General features: G+C 42.1%; 1 protein-coding gene across 2 annotated transcripts in view; it reads left to right on the forward strand.

Moving 5' to 3' along the window:
* COG5 (component of oligomeric golgi complex 5) overlaps window positions 1–19,186 on the forward strand; it is a 178,092-nt gene that overhangs the window by 156,193 nt on the left and 2,713 nt on the right. The window contains exons 18-22 of one of the 2 annotated variants that reach the window (XM_042018342.1): window positions 1,153–1,390; window positions 10,038–10,114; window positions 10,599–10,725; window positions 11,290–11,369; window positions 13,157–13,290. In XM_042018342.1, the coding sequence (XP_041874276.1) occupies window positions 1,153–1,390; window positions 10,038–10,114; window positions 10,599–10,725; window positions 11,290–11,369; window positions 13,157–13,259 (625 nt within the window). In that variant the 3' untranslated portion in view covers window positions 13,260–13,290. The remainder of the gene's footprint in view (window positions 1–1,152; window positions 1,391–10,037; window positions 10,115–10,598; window positions 10,726–11,289; window positions 11,370–13,156; window positions 13,291–19,186) is intronic. The other variant, XM_042018341.1, reaches the window with a different exon arrangement.

Here is a 19,186-nt window from a genome sequence, read left to right on the forward strand (position 1 = left end):
GCATCTGTCTTCTTTCCCTCCCCCTTTTTGTATTCATATCTGTTGAGTAAAATTAATTTCAAATAGAAAAAGAAAGCTGACAAGCGGCCATTTTTGTGCTTTAAAAAACCCTTTTGCTTTCAAAATGTGGGTTTTTTGGACAGTCTTCAGAACTGTCAATATTCCTGTTTCTCAAAGCATATAGCCTCTGATGTAATAGTTAATTTTAACTTTTTTTATATTTAAATCTCAGGTTCAGTATGTTACGCTATTTTCCTGTAGCATTTTCATTAAAATTTCCAGTATTCTTTATGTGCCAAGATCTTGAGTCTTATCTATAATTGAGACTTCCTTCCCAAATTTTATTTTGGTTGTCATGTCTGTTCTGACATTGCTTATATCTTAATCAATTGTCCTGTTTTCTGTCTTGAAAATTCACTGAAAATAATATATTTTCAGAGATGTTTTGACTTTTCCTTTTGACTTTCTTTTTTTTAACAATATTTTACCCTTACCCTCTTTTGGCACCAGTAGCACAATACCTCTCTAGGTGGGTAGACGGTTTCCAGCCAAAGGCTAAGTGTTGTTAGATAGCCTGAATGTTCTTCTAAGTTTGGAAGAGCTCTTTTACCTGACTGTCAGTCAAAGACAGAGAAAGGGGATTGGTTTGTGTCTGGCGACTTCTGTGCTGCTTCTGTGATACTGACTTTATAATCCTGGGTTTGGAGGAATCTAGGAAACTAATTCCATACAGAGAACAGGTTTGGGATTGATAGGCTAAACTAGTAACCCTGTGACATATGTTTATATTTGATGATCCACTATTAGAGTTTTGAATCAACAAGTGGGACATTCACATTTAGGGTCTGGATTTGAGGTGTAGGCTTCAAACTGAAGGAGGCTCAGCGAGTTGGGTAGGAGTGGGGTGATGCTGTTGTTATTTCTTGTTTTTTCTTTTAGTTCTTTATGGGAATGGCTGATAAAGAGATTTTTTTTGACTGTAGTTTCAGAGAGAGCTATATGCTCCTTATTCTGAGTAGAAATGAGACTCTACAAGTCATGCCATGACTTGGTGGCCTAGGAAAAAAATTTAAAAGAATCCAATAGGTTTTGGTTGTGTTTTAAAGATTAATTTAGCTGCTCCTATTTCTTTTTCTTTTCTTTTTTTTCCAGATCATTATCCAGCTCAGGAAAACCAGATGTCCCTTGTTCTCTCTACATGAAAGAGCTTCAGGGTTTTATAGCAAGAGTCATGAGCGACTACTTCAGACATTTTGAGTGTTTTGACTTTGTCTTTGATAACACTGAAGCCATGGCTCAAAGAGCAATTGAACTTTTCATTCGCAATGCCAGTCTAATAAGGCCCCTCGGTGAAGGTGGGAAGATGCGCCTGGCAGCGGATTTTGCACAGGTACCCTCTATACTGATTCCTGCTTTTTAGTGTCATTTCACTGAAAAGTATCAATACTTTTGTCCCCATCAAAGTATAAACAGGCAGTTGTAGAGATTGGTGTGTTCGGCCTGAACATCCTCTCTGATAAGATACTGGATCCTGAGAAATGTGTCCACTAAGTAGCTGAAGATCCCTCATCACTGTAAGGCACATTCAGGGAGGTCTGACAGCTTGCTGTCAGGTGGCTGTTGCATTTCAATTCAGCTGCATCTTGGCATGTTATCCCACTTGGCCTACCTCTTTGGCACGTCCATCATTTGCCGCCATTCATTCACTTCATTCTTTCTCTCTCTTCTAATAGAATGTGGTGTGTCACTTCCTTAATCACTCTATATATCAAGGTGCCCACAGTGGTTAATGGCTAACTCAGCTGCTTTGCAGTGAAGGAGGCAAGCTAAAGAAATATCAATATCATTGGGAGGAACTGCCTTATTGGAAAAAGAAGGGCAGTTGTCTTGTGGGATTCTCTTCACGACCTGATTGACCGAGCTGCCTCTCAGCTTTACCTAACTCCTATGCAGGACTAAACCACAAAAGAAATTGCCAGATTCACATCCACTACCTGTCTGTGTTATCTACTATATAAAATTTGTCAGCAGTACCACTCTGTGGTTACCGTGCCAGAGGATCAGGCATCCACGAGATCAATCTGCGGCTGCCGTTTATTATTACCCAAGTGGAAAAGGGAGTTAGCACCAGCTGTCTGCATACTGAGTGCTGCTTTTGGCTGGTAGGTAACTGAGGTAGGAGAGGAAGGCAGGGAGGGAGGAATTCCTGCCACCTCCACTTCTTGTGGCTGCTTTGTATCATTTGCCTGTGAGTTACATACTCCTGAGTAAAATTTTTTTATTCATTACCCAAAAATAGCAAATCAGCCCTTAACCACAGAAATTAAGGGGATGTTTTCAGTTGCTTTCAGCTAGGAGGTTCCATTCCCTTCTCTATTTTGAAGACAATGGCATAAAATTGGAAGCAAAAAAAGGACACTTGACTCTTCCTGTGAAAGGAATAGAGATAATTTTTGTAATTTATGCTATTTATGCTAATTTTAACTAGTGTATGTCATATGAATTTGGAAAATATTTTCACCTGATTCTACAGTAAGAGCATCTGATCTAAGCACCTGTTACAGTCTAAAAATATAACTTGTTTATAATTTTTTTAACAGTGATTTTTCTCATTCTGACATGGGCTGACTTTTAAGTTAAAAAGGAAGGTATGTTTTCATAGAGTGTAGAGGAATTTGGTCTTCCCCACTGTGCTGATTATAATTCTTGAATGGACAACTGTGTGTAAAGATAAATACTCTGATTTCTTTTGTACCACTGAATCAAAAAAATGGGTTTGAATTCATTCCTGTCTCCTGCCTTCAACTGTTGCTGCGTCTGGGGGCTGCCTTGTGTTTTTCTTTTCTTCACATTGTACCGTATTCTTGGCTTGTTTAAAAATGAGCTTAAGACAAGACATCTGTGTCCAACCAGCTGCATACAGCAGCTCAGTGCTCACTCTGTGCCTTTGAACATCTCTGCACAGAGCTCCTCTGGGTGTCCCAGGCTGCACAGGGGCTGTAGTGCCCAGCACGGCCTGGACACTATATCCTCTTGCTCAGGATAGATGTAAAAGGACTGAAATATTTTGCGTGTGGACACTGCCTTATATCCATGTTTTCTGGGATGTATGTGCTCCTCCCAAAAACCTGGTGGATTTTGGGCACATGCCCATGATGCCAGCTCCTGGGAGCCTGACAGGAAGGTTGTTGTTGCTCTGACCCAGCCAGGAGTCCCGGTGTAAGTGCAGCTTTAATCCTAATCAGTACTAAGAGGTTGCTGCTGCTTTGGGCTGAGGAGGGCAGGGAGCAGGTATTCAGCTGGGCTGCTGGCTTGATGGGAAGGATAAATTTTTCCAAATGGCCATAAATGCTCTGTGCAGGGTTTTTTTCAGTCCCTTTCAGAAAGGCACTGCATTGTTGGACTAAAGCCAAACCCAAAGGAAACAACCTGCCTAGAAAGATAACTGTGTGGAGGAGTAGGTTTGTTTATGAACTGTTTTTTCTTGTGCTCTGTCTTGTAATTTTGAATTTTCTCTATGCAAAAAGGGTTACATGTTCCTGCTCAGAACAGACTTTTGAGATGTAAAACCCCTGCTGGTATTTTGGAGTTGCTTGCAAGTAAAAGACCTGGGCAGAAATCTGTCCAAAAGCTTTGGTTAATTCGAGTTCTTATAAACACACAGGTCAGATAACCTTGGATTGCATCAGATTTTCGGTATCTCGTACTTGTGCACATTCTTTCAGGGCACTCACAGTTAACAGCTGCCTTATACTCAGCAGAATAGCTTTGGCTGAGAGTCTGATTTGAAAATTTTTGCGCTGAAAACGTGTTTGACTGATAAGTTGCCTCAAAACAGCAGGTGTCCACACAGAAGGGGGAAAATGGATTTCAAGTTCCCTTCACTCAGAACTGGGCTTGCTGAGGTGCATAACAGCCAATTTTCTGTAGTGAGGCTCAGCTACTTATACATTAGGAATTACTGCTGTAGCTCTGTTGAATTCTCTGTCTTACCCTGTTTCCAGTGTCAGCATTTGGCTGTCCTGTGCATTACAGATTTCTCAGCAGTGAGACTAGCTGTGTGCTACTGTGGCAGCTGTAAACAGAGCTATGGTAGGCTTGAAATATGCCTGAATATCATTAATATGATTTCATGTAAATCAGTGCTTGCAGGAACATGGGAACGCTGCAAGCCCTAGGAAATGTGCACAGCGCTGCAAGGTTGTTACCGAGTGCTGTGCCACGATTCCTTGGGAGTCTCGTTTGAAATATTTCCAGTCTACAGCTTGAGTTCACCTCTTTTCATACGCTCAGTTTTTATGCAGGCATTTGCACAAGATCACTTTTCAGCTCACTCCAGTATATTCCTGAATCAGTTTATTTGGTTTTGTATTTTCAAGGTCTCCATAATTCAGTATTCACATATTTAATACCGAATTTCACTTTTTAATTCAGTACTTGTCAGACTGAAAAAAAATGTTCTCCTGGAGGCAAGCAAGCCGTGATGGTTTTCAACATTTCTGTTTCTGGGAAGTGCAAGTTCTTCTTCAGAGGACCTTTTAACTTGCTTGGTATTCAGAGTTGTTACAGCACTTAGGTACACTTTGGGATTGTGGCTTGTAGTTCAGGTCTTCCTGAAACCCGATGGAAGTGCTGGACAATGCAGCAAAGAATGAAGTAAGCAGGATCAGTTGAGGAGTTTATTTAGAAGAAATGAGGAATCTACAGCAATATTTGGCGTGGAAATTGGTAGTCTGCTACACAGAGTTTATAAACTGGTACAGGAAAATAGCTGTTTATTAATAGCAAATACAAATCACAACTGCATTGAAATAAACTAGTCTAGAAATTGCAAAGACAAAGTAATCATTATGCCTCGTGGCATGAAGGCATGACATGTTTTCCTATCTATTTTGGAGCAACATATAAGGCAGGAGCCACTGTCAGTGCCAAGAACCCTGCCTCATGTCGTGACTGAGATTTTCAGCCTTGTTGAGTGAACTATTTTTATTGGTCCTGTCTGAGTTAATATTATTCTCTGTATGCTTTCCTGTATTTCTTATCTAGGCATGATTTATAGTTGAGATTTTTGGCATTGTTCAGTACTATGTTCAGACAGTTTTGATAGGGTACAGTTAACACTGCCACCAATTCTTCAAGTCTTTCTCAAAAAAAATACTGCAAAATATTTGGGTTTTATTGATTTTCCTAGAAAAATGTTTTTATGGTAGGAGTTTGCAGTGCTAAATTCTAGTGTAGAAGAGCTCTTCCTATCTGCTGGCTAGCCTGTGGTCAGAATCTTGTTTCCTGATTCAATATGTGGCATAAAAAAAAAGCAAGAATATTAGGCATTTGGATTTTTTAAAATGTAAACAGATTTGCTCATTTGATCAAACATGATGATACAAGTGTAAAAGTGCTTTTTACAATTTTTCCTAAAAGATTAGCTTTCTAGTTTCTTACAGAGAAATGAGAGCAGCAGGATGCTGTAATCACAGTTGTAGTCGTAAGGACAGAAACTACTAAAGCTAAAATACATTTACTGTTTAGTGCTAATTATCTTCCTGGAAAGAGGGAATTATTTGCTGATGTGTGTTATTGTAGAGGTGTTACAGCTGAAGGATTTACTTAAGCATCAACTGTTTTGGAATTGTTGCACTGGGGAGAAATCAAATTCCACATCCCTTCAAGGCCAGCTTCTTTCATATAATAGTTCAGAGCTCTTCTGCTCCCTTGCTTGTTAAAGCATTCTGTCTTGGTGAATGGCTAGAAAAAAGCATTTTGAGTTAACATTTAAAAACTTGGAATTCATCTTGGCCAGCAGGAAATGTAATTGCTAAAAATTTAATGTTAAGATTTTCCAGCTGAAAAAACAGCTGTTTAAGTAATGAGAGATCTTGAAAATACCACAATAGGCACTAAACAATAACTTCACTATGGGGTTTTTTAAAGCACTCTTCAATACATATGCATTATCTGTATCTAGACTACGTATTAACTTCACCCTTGGGTGGCTGAACATAATCCAATTAGAGGAGCCAGGCGTGTGATGTATTTTTTTCAATATGGCCAGCCGGTGAATAGTTGAACAGATAATTGACCACCTAGCCATGGGCTATGGCAGAGTCACATGAGAAGAAAAGATAATATTGCCTTTTTGGGCTTAGAGAGCATGAACCATTGAGAAGAACCATATGTTGGGCAGGAGCCTGCCACTGTGTCCTGTGAAGCATAGCAAAGTAACATGAATAAATCATGGAAAAGCAATGGGTTTTGAGCAAAGCTAGAAGAAACAAGTCATTAGGCCTTCTTCTGTTCTATCTGCTGCTTGCTTTTTGGCAAGCACATCCATCTCATAGTACTCCCCTCAGATCCTGTGTTAATGATTATATCACATCAAGCCTCTGTGGTTGCAAATTACTGCTTGGAAGCCTGATTTATCACTGAATTTAACCTGGATGTCTGAATTTTCAAATTTGCAGTTCTGGAAGGGAAATTTGGAAAACAAACAGAAAATATTGCTTACTCTTTTATATGTAAAGTCCACAGGACGTGGCTGTGTGAAAGGCTTTGCATGACACACATGACATACATGACACACATGATACAAATACTGGCTGCCAACAGCCAAAAACATCCCCCGACCTGTAAGGGCTCACCAACAGGCTTTGGAAATTACAGCTGTGTATCACAGCCAAAGCTGCTACAGTATAAACTCAGTGCGTGAATCAACAGTTGATGTTGTTTCAGGTGATGACAGGTAACACAACCAAGAAGTGATGCACGGTCTCAATTCTCTGCCCAATTCCAGCACCTTAAAAACAGCAGCTGTTCCAGCCGAATGGTTCCTCCACAGCACTCGCTCCCGGGCTGGCACAGTGCTCAGCAGAGATACTAAACCCCTCTCAGTGGCCTCAGAAATGATTGTGACAGCAGAAGGATGCCGTAGCATCCCACTGTGTCACTAGGCTCAAACAAACACGTAAAATTCAAGCAAAGAAAACAATCTTAGTAATTATGTGAATTATACTTTTTATTGGAGAGAGATTGGGTTATAACACAAAGCAGACTAGTATTGTAAACTTTTTAAAAAAGAGTTTCTGTAGTGTATGTACATTTTTACCACATTAGTTTTCGCTCATTCCCACTCTTCATGAGTCAATGTGAGATAGTATAGTATGCTGCAAAGCTTAAAAACAATATTTTTCTCTGGCAGCTATTACTTCACGAATCAGCCATCTGCTGCCATTAAATCGATCTAGTTCTAGAAATACTAATAATTTCCTACAGTGAATAAAGGTTGAAGATGAAGTAATAGAATTTTCCAAAGTAATTTTTCTTCTTTAGTACTTAAGACTAAGAATTTTAATTTATGGAAACTACAAAGTATATTCAAGAGAATTCATTTAAATTTGTTTTAATAAGGAATTGGTTAAGCTGTAGAAAGTTTCACTTAACGTCTCATTACTTCATATTATGTTCCAGGAGTGAAACAATCTTTTAAAACTTATTAAGCAAAATTACATTTTGCTATGCTGTTATTTCTTTCCCCTCATGAGTACCGTTTGATCCACACATCTCTGTTTCCACAAGTCAGACTGGCAGTTTGTTGCCTGTTATCAAAGTCTCTAAAGAACCTAAAGGAATTATCTTCTCCCTGGTCCCTCACAGCTACAAGCCCACGGCTCCCACCAGAGCTGGGACACCAGCTCCTGCAGGATATCAGTTGCTTCCAGCTGCCCCCAGCCAATACGGATGTCTGAAAAGAAGCTCTGGAGAAATCAGTCTTGCTCCCATTTGTTTTTCAGGATCTGCAGGGTTCTTGTACCATGATGCAGCAAAGCATACTTAGCTTCTCTTTTTGGCTGCTTGCTCCTGATCCTGTGTGGCAGACCAGCCTCTTGGCTCCCATCTGTGCCCCTGGGGGAACAACATGATGAACTTGCTGTAAGCTTCACTGCAGCTTGGAGTTGGAGCGCCTCCCTGCAGCAGTTCCCTGCAGAGCCTGCCTTTCCTGGGAGCATGCCCTCACTCCCTTGTGCCAGCACATTCAGCACAGCACCGCAGCTGGTGGCTCCTGAGGCACAGGGACATTGACTTAACCACCTGCGTGCAGGAGAGGTGCAGGGTGTAGAGAGGGGCCATTTCATAGCCTAGAGATTTGGGGACCAAAAGGGCAGCAGGCAAGAGGAAGCCAGGCTGTTACTCAGGGCCTTATTTCCTTATTTCCAGTTCCTGGATTTTTATTCACTTTCTTCTCCTGTGAGTGAAATCTGCGTAAAGTTCAGATTTCAACTGGTCTTGGAAGTGCCTGGTGTGGTCATGTACTCCAAGGTCCCTGGGCTTGGGCAGTGGCTGTGCACTGCCCATAGGAAGGCTCTGTGGGACATTCCCCATTGCTTTCCAGGGGCACCCACCTCTCCTGGTCTGCAGGGGAAGCCAAGATGCTTGGGTTGGGCCCTGTGGCTTTCCCAGCTTTGCCTGCGTGTTTTGTAGGGGGTTACTCCTGCAAACATGATCTGCCTGACCTATTTTAGGAGTCTACCTTGGGGAAAGGTGCGTCGCACCCCAAGAGTGGCTGTTTCTCTCCACTGCCTATGAAGAGAACCTGTAGATGTTGAGAAGTAGGTGAGATGACTCCCATCCTGGCACCTTCTTTTAAGAGGGATGCCTAAAGTATATGGCCTTGATTTGCATTATTCACTAATTTAAGTTCTTCTGGGTTTAGATAAACTATGGCATCATAGTTCACTGCACCACGTTTCTTGTTTATGCTGGAACCCCAGCAGCTCTTGGTAAAGCTGGTGGTGGCCCAGCAGCCAGCTCTGTCTGAGGAAATGCTGCAGCTGGAAAGAATAATATAACAGTATTAAAGACTTCACTGTAAATAGCATCATATCCCAAACACTTTGAAACTTGTTCAGCAATATTACTTAAATGGGAAACTCGTATGGTGGTTTCGATCTTTCTACTTACTTTAGCTGTCGTCCTTTGAAAACTTTAATTGTGCATTATGTGTAAATCTGAACAGTCTCTCAAGTTGGATATTTTAAAAAACGTACTTGGAGAATAAAGCTTGATCCCTCATTTGACTGACACTTCAGGAATGCAAAAAATAAAGATTTAATCCATGTCTGAGTAAAATTACCTGTGGGGTTTTTCAAGTTGGTGGTGTTTGTATTGGTGTGCACATTAACTGAACTTTGCTGTGTAAGGTTCATGTTCAGTCTGGGATCCAGAAGGGAAATTGTTCTTTCTCACTTCTGTGTCCTCACTGATAATGAAGAGCCTGAGCCTGGATTTAGATGTAAAAACCCAAGTGGAGCCTGGCTCTTCTTCAAAAAAGCAGAACTCCCATGCTTAAACAACAGAAAGTGTTTTAAGCTCATTTGTTTTTAAAGATGGCTGCTGTAACTCAGAAACCCAACAGTATGAAAATAAGTGTGAAAATAATGCTCTTACTCTTTTCCCCATGATTTCATATGACCCTTTGGCAATAGATCACAGCTCCCTCCTATCTAATCTGCATAGGTTTTGTGCCCCAAAATTTGGGGCCCACTGTTCAGGAAGGACTAATTTTAACCTTGTCCTTCACCAAAGGAAAGGGTGCCCAGCTCAAATGTATCTGCAGTTTTACTGCTTTAGCAGTGGTTTGTGGAGACCTGCCTAGATTTGCTTTCTTCCCAGGCTGTGGTCAGATTTTTTGAATATTGACATAAGTGCTTCATCAGGAAACTCATCACCAACAAAATAAACCTGCTGCAAGAAACAAAGCTTTAGTCTGGGAAAGCTCATGCGGCTCCTTCTGTTGTGATCCACAGGCTGTCTCTATCATTTGTCATGAAACGCTTATTGCGTTGCCAAGAATAAGGCAGAAATCTTGGCTTGGGCAACATAGTATGAAAAGAAAAGACAGCTTCTTGTCTTAATTCAGCCACCAGAGAGAAGTCACTGACTTACTCTGCAAGTTTGGATTATTGCTTAAAGACAGGCTACTTCAATACCAGGTGTTACATTTTGGGAGAATCTAATTCAGATGGAACTGTTTGTTTTTGTAGATGGAGTTAGCAGTAGCACCACTGTGTCGGCGAGTCTCTGACTTAGGAAAATCTTACAGACAGCTGAGGTCATTCAGGTGAGTTGCAGTCACAGTATGATTAAACTGTATTTCAAAACTGATGTGTTACCTTGTCTTAGTTCTGATTGAACTGAGGGCTTTTTTGGCAACACCCACCTGCAAATTAGAAATAGATTAAAGTTCTTTTAAATTTTATGCAGAGTATAACTATGATTTAACAATCTTTGTCATGCAAATGTTGGCCAAATTGTACTTTTTTGTGTTCCTTTCAGTACATCTTTTGTATGACAGCAAGTTCTATAGTTACCTTAAATGTTTTCACTGAAATATAAAATTTACAGTCCTGTGTTGTTTAATTATAATAGGCAACTACTGTAAATTTTTGCAAACTGGACCTGTGTTGGAAACCCAAGATGCAGAGTAGTAGCAAAAAATTAGATGATTCTATCCTAATGCAATATTGCCACCACACAGAGGCACTTTTCTAATGCATAAGATAAGCTTTTTTTCATTTCATGAGTATATTGTTACATTTTTCTAGACCACTGCTGTTCCAGACCAGTGAGCATATTGCCAGTAGCCCAGCTCTGGGAGAGGTTATTCCATTCAGCATTATTCTTCAGTTCTTATTTACAAGAGCACCACCAGAGCTAAAATCACCCTTCCAGGTAAGAAGATCAACCTGTCTTTTCTTTTCAGATGTCCTAAGGTGGAATGAGCATTGTAGTTTGCCCTATCTGTTGTAGTTAAAAATTATTCAAGTGCATATTTTATACGATTTGTTGGTTGTGTTTTTATTGTGGCAAAGGTATTATGGTAGTTGGCTTACTAATTTAATTAATTAATTGATTAATTAATAGTAGGGATATGATGACCTGATACTAAATAGACTCTCAATTCTTTACTATTCTGTCAGCTCATAGTAGAAGTCGCAGATCTTTCCCCAGACTATAAATTGCGTGGATCCTACTCTTGTAAGATGCAGGAAACCTAGTAAAAACTGATGTCAGAAATGGGCCAACAGCTGATGTAGGAGATCACCTCTGAGCTCCCAAATAACATACTGGGCTATTCCTGTTAATTGTCCTTGATTCCTTTACTCATTCTGCATCACTGCAGTATTAAGAGAGCCTCATGTGGCTTTCATTTGTGTCATCTTTGATTCTGAAATTGGTGTGTCTGTTTCCTTTTTTGCATTTTGTGTAACTGGTGTTTGTGTTTCTCTGTATCAGAGGGCTGAGTGGTCCATTGCCCGCTACTCCCAGTGGCTCGATGATCATCCATCTGAAAAAGACAGGCTTGCTCTCATACGGTAAAAATCATGCTTCTTTCTTTACATTTATGATAATGGAGCAGCAACTTATCTGCACACTAGGACTCTTGAAAAGTAAAAAAAAATGTGCCTCAGGAGATGTATCATAAATACCAGTACCTTCACTCACGGGATGAGTTACAAAGTGGCAGAAAAAATAAACTGAACTCTCCGCTCCGCCCCCCTGTATTCAAACTCTCCAGTGCCTTTGGAAGGAGCACATAACCTTCTTGTAAAGGAAGTAAACCATGCACAATGGTGGTTTAAATTAATAATGAGTTTTTGCGAAACTGCCTCTCTCTCTTAACTGTTGGAAATTCAAAGCTGCAACTGTCCTGTCTTCCGTATCAGGAAAGAGAATCTCTGAAAGTTTAACCAGTGTAAATGTAGGTGGAAATCTAAAACTGGAAGACCCTTGTTACACATCTGGAATGTTATTCTTCAGGAAATCAGCCGATGATCTTTAGGAAGTAATAATTACATCAGATTTTTAAAATCTTGCCTAGGGTAGATGATTTTATAGCTAAATATTATTTTGCATCTTAAGATGTTAGGAAAAGTTATGAAGAGTCTTGTTTTTCAAAACAAGCAAAGTTTTGAAGTATGTTAGAGAGAGCAGATGAGCTGTATGAACATGACAAACCCAACATGAGGATCTTCAGGATTCAAGACTCAGACTCATTTAGCTCCTAACGCCCTAAATTTTCCAGCCATCTTCTCAGTGACCTTGGTGTCACCTGCATCAGTGACCTGGGAAAGGCTGTCACACATAGCTGCACTGGGCTCCATCGCCTGGGAGCCAGCTCTGTCCTTGAACTTCCGTGCATGGATGTTGCCAGCTTTTGCTGGAGTGATAAAAGCCAACAGTGATTGTGCTTCAGAAAGTCAACTGTTTTCTGTCCACACTTCTGAAGCAGCCAAGAGGAGTCTGCTATAAATATTTACACTTCCTGAAGCTGATAGCACCACACAGTCCCATGCAGTGATTGGGCCAGTTAAGGAAATACTAGTTGATCACCAGTAGATGTTACTAGGATTTATTTCTGAAAAATGAAAATACAAACTGTGTCTCTTCATATGTGTATTTTTTGAAAATCATACATGTGATTAGTCTAGTTTGTCTACAAAACTAGCTTTTCTTGAATCTCAAGCCATGACACTGAATTACAGGGGCATAGGTAATAGGTACAGGGCTAACAGAGCTGTATATGTACTTAGCTATGAGTATTTTGATGGTAATTTCTGTCCTGATAGTATTGGCAACACTGGCAGTGTTGAATCTCAGTTATGGTAGGGAAAGCCAAGAATGCAAATAATTTGAGAACTGGTGGGATTTTGTTCTCTTCAATTCCTTTTCACAAATTCAAAAATGCCATCCTTAAACTACAACACATTTTTGTCTTTGCTTGCAGTTAAATTTCATCCAGACTGTTTCAATTAATAGGTTTGCTGGTGGTCATGTTCAGACACTGATAAGTTGTTGTAACCATGGAGGTATTAAGGGACAAACCTTGGGATGAGATTTTTAGGCTGAGACAGTGTCATCCATGAGACCAAGTAGTGAAGCTGGAATACTTAAGTTTTCCTTTCAATCCTTTCATTGAATCCTTTATTCATTTTGCATGGCTGGTTATCCATATGTAAGGCGGGCACGCAGACATCAGTCACTAATATGACCATGAATCACTCATATTTTCTTTAATACTCTATTGGAAGATCTCTGAGCCTGCTCTTTGTGTATCTCTTATGAACCTAAGTTAACTACAGGCATCTTGCTCTTTTATCAGTCACCCTCTTCAGGCTTTTTCCACCTGTAGTTGTTCAGCTGTGCGAGTTGAACTTTGGATGTTTGGAGCCTTCAGATCCCTGCACTGGCCTGCATCAAGATAATATCTTTATGTTTGCTGCAGCCTTGCAAATGGTAATTTCCTGCAACTTCCCTTTGAACAACTGTGGAATTACTCTAGGGACCTGCTGCCTAGATATTACTTTCCTTGTGTTACCAGGATCCTTCTAGCTTCATATTAAAGTTAATTGGAGTCCTTCTTCCGCTCTGTAGGTCTTAAATGCTTCACTTGCAAAATGGTGTGAATGGTATGAATTAGTCCCATTCTGAGCATTTTTGTGCATTTCTTTCTGCTTGTATTCAGCACAAGGGATGGTATTTACCTGGCCAGAGGTATATTTGCCAGACTCCCTTTATAGTCAACAAAGAGAAACAGGCACTGCTGGGGCTGATTCATCTCATCCTGAAGCAGGTACCCAAAATAGGTCAGTTCCACTGTGTCCTGAAAGCTCCCATTTTCTTTGTTCAGTCAGTGGAGTGTGGGCTGGGACACAGGCAGCCAGCTCAGGCAGCCAACTGCCCTGCAGACATTTAAAGTTACGTGACATGACCCTACTGCAGGTGTCCTTCCTGAGCAGGGATTGGGTTGAAAGAAGCACTTAAGTGGCCAGGGCAATTTGTTTTCTTTTTCTTTTTAAATTAAGCTTGAAAACTCAACTTTTCTTCCATAAAAGAAACCCTATTAAACTTGACAGGATTTGAGCCAGCCTGAAGGACAGTTCATCCTTTTAAGAGCCAAATTCTTACCTTTACCATTAGAATGTGCATGAACTCCCTTTATTCAAGCTCCCCTTGCTGAAGCAGAGTTGAAAGCCAGGCTCAGTGAAGGGTTCATTTCCGTAACGAGCTGCTGTCCTGAGCTGAGGAGTGGCTCTGACCACTCACCTGCCCGGGGCAGGGACAAATGGCAGCTCGGGGACCAGCCTGAAAGCCCCATCTGTGCACTGGGTTCAGTCTGGCTGGGCACAGACCGCAGAGCTTTGCTGGGAGCAGCGGAGCCGCGCCGGGTGAGCGCTGCCTCTGCTCCGGGGGAGCGAGCGCGGCTGGCCATTCATAAACCCTCGGTGCCGCTCGGGCGGCTCTGTCCGCGCTCGGGCCCTTTGATCTCTTCATTTACAGTCTGGAATAACCGGAGATGTCTGCTGCTCCTGTGTTGTCCTACAGGTGATGCTGTTGGAGATTTTACTGTTTGGTTTTACAGTAATTTTTATAGCACTGGGTTTAATAGACCTGGTGTCAGACAGATGTGCTCTAACACAGCAGATTTTCCAGTTTCTGCTTTGCCCTAAAGTTTGCAGAGCAAACAGACTTTTAACAAAGTACTAAAGAAAAGTCTGGCCCCAGCATCCTCCAGCTACCCTGCTGATTGATTGGGACAGGAGTGCACAGGGTGCAATCCCCCTACTGCTGAGCAGAAAGATGATCCCTGCCTCTTCTGAAGCTTACGATGTAAATCTATTTGACCAAGGCAGAGCCCAGGAGGGCAGCGCTAGGATTCACAATTCCATATAAAATTAATTCATTAGAGTGATTCTAAATGATGCGCATTAAGATCCCTTAAGAACCACAACTCAAATCATACTTCTTCTTTCCTTTTAACTCTAGATATAAATCTTCCTGGGTTGAAATAACATTTTAAAGAGGAACTATCAGGATCTTATATAATCAGCTTGTCCTGATTTCCAAGAAAGCTCATGGTTTTGCTCATGCAAGTGAAGTAATTTAATAAGTGCTTTAAAATCCTTTTCCTTATGTGGGAGGGCATCTTAAACTTAGGGCTTTTTTTTTCCTTACTTTTTATGGCATTTTTAATGAAGCATTAATATATGCAGAACATCCCACCAACCCTTCTTCCATAGCTCTCTTTTACAAACAACGTTTGTAATGTATACCATAGCTTGTCTTTTGAAATAGAAACAGATTGCTGAACAGGTTTTATGTCCTTTATTAGACTAGAAGATGCTGAATTTAGGGCATTATTTAGTCTAATCCCTTCAAGAGTATGTTTTGTATATTACATAAACAGGGTTTCTACCATCTTAAACAACAATAATATAACTATATATTACATCTTTTTATATGACGACAGCTGTGATCTCCTCTGTGCTGGAGACTTGATGATACTGCTTTCACCCATAGCGCTGTTTATTTTTCCACAGCTACTTTGGCACTGGTGTTTTTACAGTGTCCTCAACAGGAGTGAGCCTGCCTTTTTAAAGACAAGATTTTAATGGTGCATCTGAATTGAGTCCTGTACTGCCAGCATAGTTACAAAAGCTCATTTGAGCTAGGACTGCTAAAGTTTACCAAAATGTCATGGTAAATCCTGCATTTCAAATGTTAACAAAGCCTCTGAACTAATTTATCTCCCCAAATTACAGTCAGGTAGGCTTCCCAGCAGCTCCAGTGATGTTCCAGTTTGCCCGGCTCAGGCAGCCTCCACTGAAGTCTGGCTATGTGCAGCAGTAGCCATCTTGCTTTGCCACAAGCAACTTCCTGCACTGTCCATATTTCTGTATGTTGCAGTCCCAAAATCCCACCTTGAAGACTTGTTGACTGTCTTCAGCAAAACAAATTCCCATCCCAAATGAACTTCTGGAACCATGTCTACTTCATGACCATTGGTGCTTTCAGTTACCTCTTCCAGCCCATTCCTCCCTCTCACTCTGGAGCAACCTCACCATTATTCTCTGGACTGCAAACAACCTTTCTCCCTGGATTCATGATTTGTGCCATTTTACTACCTGGACCTTTCCTAACCAGGAATGTTGCTCCTAACAGTGTGGACAGACTTCCTGGCCTGCCACCATGGTGCCATTCTCACAGGCAGCAATGCAAAAGTGTTTCCTGAGCTTGACCATGATTCCCTTGGTAGAGTGTGGAGCTCCAGGTGACTGTGGCTGCCTCTTCACTCCCAGCCTTTAGCAGCTGCAGCAGCTTTTCATCCTCCCCTTGGCTGCTTTCCTACTCCTGCCCATGTGGGAGCAGGCTCCCAGCCTTCCCTGGGTGGGCATAGGGAGCAGGGAGTTCTCTAGGCCAGTTTGCTTTACCAGAAACACTGTTCTTCCCGTGTTTCAGGTGAAGTTACTGATTATGAATGGCTTTTCAACATTCAGCTTCAGAGTGTTTAAATACTTCTACTGGGGATGCAAGTGTGGGATGCAGGAAAATAGTGAATGCAGTTGGAGTAGTCAGAAAGCTTTTGTTTTCATTGTTCAGTGTAAAGCTGTACAAGGTCTGTTTTAGAAAAATGCCTGAGAATTCACCTTACAGTATTGATATTACTGGTTGTCTTTGGAATGGGTAAGAGAGCTAAGATGCTCTCAGGTTGGTCATATTGGTGAAGTTTGACTCCATCTTTTTGAAACAATGCAAGCAAAGCCACAGTAAAAGAGCAAGTGCAGCAGGAGGGACCTGCAAAACTCCTTTCAGCTGCCACTGATGGAGTTGGTTTTGCCAGTTAAATCAGATTCTTTTGGGGCAGAAGGAAAAACGATAAAAGCTGCTAGAAGGTGTGACTGTGGGACTGTAATATTGGTGTATGGCACGTAGCATAGCCTAAATCTCATTCCACCTTGTTTGATCTGATGGGAATAACAGTCTGGCAAGGGATTATCAAGGGCTCACATTGAGTGGTTTTGGGTGTTGTTTTTAGGGTAAAGCTTCTCCCTTTTATCTATCCGGTTATCTCTGTAATCTTTTTCAAGGGCTTTTTCAAAGCAAGGAGATAAGTCAGTTAAGGGATAGCAGTGTTACCATCTGGATAATGATGCCAACCCACAACTTCACCAAGAGGTGTTAGAGCTTTCTAAGTTAAGCAGGTCAATATGGTTTTTTTCTATCTTCAGCTTTTGAGGACTTCAGAAAACTATTTGAGCCCAACAAACTTTGAGGAGTGTATAGAAAGGAAAAGACAGGGCCACTGCTGAGTGGAAGGGGAGAGATTTAGCGAGATGAATGACAGCTACAGTAAGAAAACTCACAGGAGTTTCTCAACTGTCGTTTTAATACAAGGGACTATTCTTTGTATCAGGTAACTAACATCTAACATGTTTAACAATTACTGCTGACCAGAGCACTTGAGTGCTGATGTGACTGGAAATGTGAGACACTTCTGACTCTTCTGAAGCATCTCCCCTCATCAGGATGGCATCCTTGATGTCATCCTTGAGCTTTCCCTGCCTGTATCTCCCACCTGCTGCTCAGTCTGCTCATCACATGCTGCCCCCTCATTGCCACAAGAGGCCAGTTTATCTAAAAAGCACAATATCCTGTTGTCCCATTCCCTCAGTCTCACTTTTTCTCTCTAAATCTTGGATTTAAAATAAACCTGTGGCTGTGCCTAATCTCTCTGCAGTTCATGATGCTGATGGCCTTTGCTGGGAGTGAAGTGAGGTGCACCCAAAGCACTTTGTGGCCACAGCAAGCAGTTTTTTAGTTGCCTCTTTCCCTGTAGACCCTGTGCTGCTCCCCAGGGACCTTTGGGAAGGAGGAGGCTGAAGGTTTTCAGGGAGCTGACCAGGTGCAAAAGGTCAGCTTTACTTTAGCTAGATAAAATAAATATTATTCCCCTGCCTTTCTGCCTGTAACAAGGGATTGCTTCTCTGTTGCTGTTTTTTGCTGTATGAAGAACTCAAAGTGACTCCTCACTGTGTATTGGTACCTGGTGTGGACCCCTCAGCAGTAGCTCCATGAGTAAGTTGTTACCGAAATTGAAGAGCTCTCAAGTGCACCAAGGCCAACATGAGGAACTGTTTCTGTGCTCACTAACTTTATTTTTCTGAAGCCCCTCAACTCTCCAGCAATCCAGTCCATCCTTCTTCTGTGTCCCCCCAGTCTCAGACAATATGCCCTGGGCTTCAGCAAAGAGGGCCTGTGAAGTCTGGATGCTGCATAGGGACATCAGGAACTGTGGTGGGAATCACCTCGTGCCTATGCTGTTTCATTCTCATGCTCAGAAGTGAAGCTGCTTCGGGTTCTTTGATTGCACAATTGCACGCTTCACTCTCTCCATCAAACTCCATTAGCAGGGACTGCACGTGGGGCCAGCCAGCTCCTCGTGGTGCGCGCTGGCAGCGAGGCTGACGGATCCATGCACGCGTTGCTGGGCGTGGGAAGTGCTGGCAGGAGCGGGAGCAGCCCCAGGACCAGCTCGTGGGGCCGGGCTGTCATTGCTGTCAGTGGCTTCTTGGAACCCAGAGCTCAGACTCGTCTCTCCAGCGAACTGAGCACAGGCTCTTGGCCTCAAGAGCATCTTCCTCTTGCTGATAAATGAATTTAGCTGAAAATTCCCAGCGATGCTCTGACATGGATGGGTTCGAGTCATTGAGGAAGGGCCAAGCCCTTGCTGATGTAGCAGCATCTTTACTCACAGGCACCCAAGTGTACTGTGACCCTGCATCTTCCTACCGTGCATCTTCTCATTTGTCAGGTTTGGTGGGCTCATCTGAGGCTTCTTGGAGCTGCAGCATCACACAGGGATCTTGGCTGCTCCTCTCTTACCATCTTACTCCAGGAGGAGCCTGTGTGAAACATGGGCTGAATCTCACTCCTCAGTACTTCTGCTTTCCTTAAGCCTTGCTTGATTCACTGCCTATCGCTGCCAGCAGGCACGTACCAGGGAGCAGCGCTGCCTTAGGTCCATGAACTCTTCGTGCAGGAATGCAGGGTTCCACCAAAGGTTTGTTTGTTGGAAGGAGCAGCAAACATAAATGCAGCTCTGCCTCCACAGCCCACCATCCCACAGCAGTGGGTGTGTATTTATAGGCACAAGGCTGCAGTTGCTCTGTGTTACCATCTCCCTTGACCCCCGTGCCCCCCGCCCCGTTCACCAGATGTGCACAACATCTGCCTTCTCCCAGTGGGACTGGGAATGTTCCTGCCATGTTACTAAAAGCCAGCAGGCTCCCTCACTGACAGAACAGCTGTGTTGGTGCATCCTGCACTTCCAGAAAGGAATGCAGGAGACAAA

This window comes from Corvus kubaryi, unplaced genomic scaffold, assembly GCF_017639235.1.
Source record: "Corvus kubaryi isolate FWS band 111438036 unplaced genomic scaffold, C.kubaryi_AGA036_p1.0 137, whole genome shotgun sequence".
Taxonomy (NCBI): Eukaryota; Metazoa; Chordata; class Aves; order Passeriformes; family Corvidae; genus Corvus; species Corvus kubaryi.